Genomic DNA, 5,000 nt, shown 5'->3' on the forward strand with positions numbered 1-5,000 from the left:
AAAAAAAAAAAGGGAAGAAGAAAGAAAGAAAAAAATATATGAAAACAAAACAACACAAAATTAAAAAGGAATGAATTTTTGATTAAATGCATACGTCGATAGTTACGTAACTATTTAAGAATAGAAAATATAGATTAAAAAATATATATATAAACGTGGAGGAAAAAAAACAACGACGAGAACAAGAACAGCAACAACATTACTACTATTACTACTACTACTACTATTACTACTACTACTACTACTACTACTACTACTACTACTACTACTACTACTACTACTACTACTACTACTACTACTACTACTACTACTACTGCTACTACTACTACTATCACTACTATTACTATTACTACTACTATTTTTACAACAACAACAACAACAACAACAACAACAACAACAACAACAACAACAACAACAATAGCAACAACAATAGCAACAACAAGAAAAACTGCATAGATCTCTCGAATTGTTTACAAGTACCCGATCATCAATCACGAAAGCATGAATACAGACGGATCGATTTCAATATCACTCGTTGGCTCCGCTAGGTACTCCGTTCAAAATCGTTTTATTTCAAACCAACGGGTTTTAAAGTCGTGTTTACACAAATATCATGAATAGGGTCCGCCGACAAAATGTTTCCAAGTGCATCGTACGAAAACAAATTTTCTGGCTCTTTCGAAATGGAACACGAGCTTGATTACATCCCAAGGTTGTATCATGTGATTTAATTAAATGTAAACGAGCCAAGGTTGGCTACGTTGTTACTCGCCACATATTCAGCCACTTAACGATACGTATGTACTATATACCATCTCCGAGTATCGTATATAGTACAACATATCGTACATATATATATATATATATATACATACATGTGTATATATATATATCTATGTGTATCACATCTATAAATATATTTATATTTATAGATAATACATATTCATGTCTACTTTTTTACAATATCATTTTTATAATGTTAACAATTTAATCGATTATTTTCGATCATTATAGAGTCAACGCCAAGAAGAAGATATTAAATACCCAGTATTGGTATTTATTCATGGAGGAGCATTTAATGTAGGCAGCAATAATAGTACGTTCTTGCCGGCGACTTATTGGGCCGATCAGCAAGTGATTCTAGTCGTGATAAATTATCGATTGGGCCCTTTAGGTAATGATCCATAAATACATGATAGTTTAAAGTTTCTTAAATGTTGAGGGAATGAGACGTTGTGGGGGTCAAAAGTTCTTAGGTTTTTTTTTTGTTAAATCAATTACTCTCTTTTGAAAGACTTTTCAGGCTCTTTTAGTTAGGCATGCAGTTTTACGAAAGTTCAACTTGTAGTTTAGCAATCTAAAAAGCAAAAAGATTTAATTTTACTTTCAACATCGTTTAAGAACTTTATACCCGTTTAAAAAAAAAAAAAAAAAGGAAACAAAAGATTAAAGATCGTAAATGATTAATGATCTAAGATTCTAAGAAGTTCGATATCTTGTTTTAGGATTTTTTAGTTTGGCCAGTAGCGCCTCACCAGGTAATTATGGATTGAAGGACATGACGATGGCCTTGAAATGGGTAGTAGAAAACATTGAGAGTTTTGGTGGTGATCGTAGTTCGGTTACATTGATGGGACAAAGCGCTGGTGCTGCAGCAGTACATATTTTAGCTTTATCGAAAAAAACGGAAGGTCTTTTTGATAAATATATATTACACAGTGGATCTGCATTAGCTGCTTGGGCGGTACATCCAAAACATATCATTAGAAAAGTTTCGGAGGACATGGCCGATGATCTCGGTTGTTCCAAACAATTCGATACAACGAATTCTAACACGTTAGATAATAACGTTACCGAGATTAATGATAATATCGAAGAGGACTATATTTATAAGAATTATAATAATACGTTCGTTAATTACGATCTAGAAATGATCGAGTGTATGAGATCGTTGGACGCCAAGAAGATTTTATTGAAGCTTTCCAATCTCGTAAAAACTTTCATATTTCATTATTATCATTAGTATTAACGAATAAACACGTTTAAGTTCACAAAGTTCTAATTTTATAATAATGAATTATAATCTTTTTATGAATATTGGATAATTAGTAAAAAAAAAAAAAAAAAAAAAAAAACATTTAGAAAGGAACATGAAAGAATATTCGAGTGCTAATGAAATACGAATAACCTTGAGTCTAATATATTTTCTAATATAATTATTGTATTCGTTTTTAGTATGCCCAAAATAAGTATCACTATTGCTTTTTTGGGCCAACGATTGAGGACGAGTCCAGTGACGCCATTTTAACGATGTTTCCTATGGAGATTATAAAAAAACAACTTTTTCGCGACATACCCTGTATAATAGGAGTTGTCCAGGACGAAGGTTTACTCAAGACATTTGGTAAAAATTTTTTTTTCTTCTTCTTCTTCTTTTTTTTTTCTATTTCTATTTCTACCTCTAGTTCTTTCTTTCCTTCTTTTATTATCACTACTATTACTGAAACTGAATTCTTGACGTGTTTTTTTATAATTATCTCGGTAGATTAACAAGTACGAATTCAATTTGACTTTCGAATGGAATCTCTAAAAAAGCAAGGGTTGGTAAAACGGGGCTTGCGGCAACCCAAGATGTCCGTCATTTTCGCGAGATGTTTAAAGAAAAAAGGGAACAAAAAAAAAAAATAGAGAACAAAAAAAAGATTATAAATCATGCATAAAATTAGGTGTCCTTCTAATATAGTATAACTTTGATAATCAACGTCACTCTTGTAATTCTTCTTTTACTTTTGATCTTTGATATTACTTATTTTTCTTTAATGTCTTTTCCTTTTATTATTATTTAGATTTCTACGGAGACTCTAAGAAACTGAGTACGTTTGTGAACAATTTTGATACGTTATTACCAGGATTTTTAGAAATTCAGGATGTTATTAACAATGTGGATAATTTTACGAGTTCCATCAAAGATTTTTATTTCAGCGAGAACAGTACTATTGAAGATTATCACATTCTATTAAAGAATATCACTCAGGCGAGTATATAAGAAATATTTGATCTATCGGAAAAATCGTCCGTCTCTTTTATTTATTTATTTAAACGTAATTTTACTTCAATCAATTAGATTTTTTATGTTAAATATATCGTGGCTCCAAAGTTTCTAGATTTCTAGTTTTATAATTCGCAAGAAAGACGAAATAAAGAAGAAAGAAAGAAATTAGTTCAAGCCTCGAAAAGGAATAATCGTGATAACGTGAAATTAAGATTAATTATTTAAAAGAATATTTTTTTGTTTCAAATATCACTGCTTTTAATTTTTAGATGGCAGGCGACGGTCTAATCACATGGTCAACGTACAAAACTGTTAGATATTTATCGGAAGTCATGAAATCGAATTTATTTTTCTATTGTTTCGCTTATTCCGGCACATTTAGCTCCAGATTTAAAAATGGCACTCAAATATCTTATGGTAAAAATGTTCTACGCATAAAAATATCTTTTCTTCTTCTTTTTTTTTTCTTTTTTTTTTTCTTTTTTAAATTAAAGAACGTATTTTAATATAAGTATCGTGGTAATTTAACGTAATTGACAAAATGTGTTCTGACAGGTGTTAATCATGGTGACGAACTTAATTATTTTTTTCCTATATTGAACAAAGAGTTTGAATCATTGATGTTGTTTAATACCGAGAGCGATAATACCATGATTAATATAATGACGGAATTATGGTCACATTTTATGAGGACAGGGTAAGAAATTTGTATTCGATTTAATCGTAAAAAGAAAAATCCAAGAAGTGAATAATTAGAATCGATATAAATTCAAGAAATTAATCGATCCAAAGCATAATCATTGTTATTGCTTTCATTATCTTTTCTTTTTCTTTTTATCGACATAAAAATGAACGAAAGGAAATAATTTGAATTTGATCGAATTGAAGAAATTGATCGATATAGAAAGTATGACCATTTTTATCTTTTTTTCTCTTCTTTTTTTTTCTAATTTAATCGTATATATATATATAAAAAGAAACGCAAATAATTAAAAAAAATAATTAAAATCCAAACGAACTCAAGGAATCAATCAATCGGAAGAATAATTGTTGTTATCGATTGATCATTTCTTTTTTTCTAATTTGAGGTAAAGATGCTCGAGAGAAAATAAATCAGAATTTGTTAAAAATTCGAGGAAGTAGTAAATCGGGTTAAAAAAAGGATCAATAAGAAAAGAAGAAAAATTTGATCGTATGAGAGGAGAAACTAATCGATCGAGAGTATGATTATCGTTATATCGTTATATACATATGTAGATACATGGGAACACGTAGAGCGAACGGATAGTTCGTATCAACCATATACGCAACTTAGCGTTCAACGTTATCAACGTCGGCACAACATTCGACCGACTGTAATCCAGATGATCCTTGGATCCTAATCGCTATTACGTATTTACAGGGTACCGAGTACTTGGAGTATAGCCAATTGGCCGGCGTATCGTTATCATCATGAATACATGCTTTTCAAAGGTTCACAAGATATTAATATAACGATAGAGAAAAATTATTATCTAAAGGATAGAATGGAATTTTGGGATAATTTAATATATAATTATAGCGACGAATCTATCGAATGGTATTTCGATAACCACGAAATAGAAAATATCGAAAAAACGAATCGAGGATACCGTCTCAGAATGATTAAATACGTTTATTTATTAATTATAACTAATATCATAATATCTGTGTGATATCGATCGAGATATTTTTTTAAGCCTCTATAACTACAATTTCCTATAACTCTTTCTTTTCGTCTTATCAGTAAAGTATGGGCCGAAAGTTCCTAGATGTGCCGAAAGTTCCTAAGGTGGGTCAAAAGTTCCAAGGAAACAAGCTTTTTCTTTTTTGCAATTTGCAAAGAAAAAGAACAAAATCACGAAGGATTTCGATAAAGTTTAAAATCATTTAGTAACTTTTGGCCTACCTTGTAGAAAATTAGTTAGAT

The 5,000-nt window shown here is 30.2% G+C and overlaps 1 protein-coding gene across 4 annotated transcripts in view; it reads left to right on the top strand.

Annotated features, from left to right (window-relative positions):
• Positions 1-5,000, top strand: part of LOC122633574 (esterase FE4-like) — an 11,210-nt gene that overhangs the window by 6,123 nt on the left and 87 nt on the right. For all 4 annotated transcript variants that reach the window (XM_043821600.1, XM_043821599.1, XM_043821601.1 and 1 more), the window contains 7 exons: positions 1,015-1,174; positions 1,506-1,990; positions 2,236-2,404; positions 2,847-3,034; positions 3,322-3,469; positions 3,608-3,749; positions 4,455-5,000. The exon at positions 4,455-5,000 is cut by the window's right edge and continues 87 nt beyond it. In XM_043821600.1, the coding sequence (XP_043677535.1) occupies positions 1,015-1,174; positions 1,506-1,990; positions 2,236-2,404; positions 2,847-3,034; positions 3,322-3,469; positions 3,608-3,749; positions 4,455-4,746 (1,584 nt within the window). In that variant the 3' untranslated portion in view covers positions 4,747-5,000. The remainder of the gene's footprint in view (positions 1-1,014; positions 1,175-1,505; positions 1,991-2,235; positions 2,405-2,846; positions 3,035-3,321; positions 3,470-3,607; positions 3,750-4,454) is intronic.

Source organism: Vespula pensylvanica, chromosome 12, assembly GCF_014466175.1.
Source record: "Vespula pensylvanica isolate Volc-1 chromosome 12, ASM1446617v1, whole genome shotgun sequence".
NCBI lineage: Eukaryota > Metazoa > Arthropoda > Insecta > Hymenoptera > Vespidae > Vespula > Vespula pensylvanica.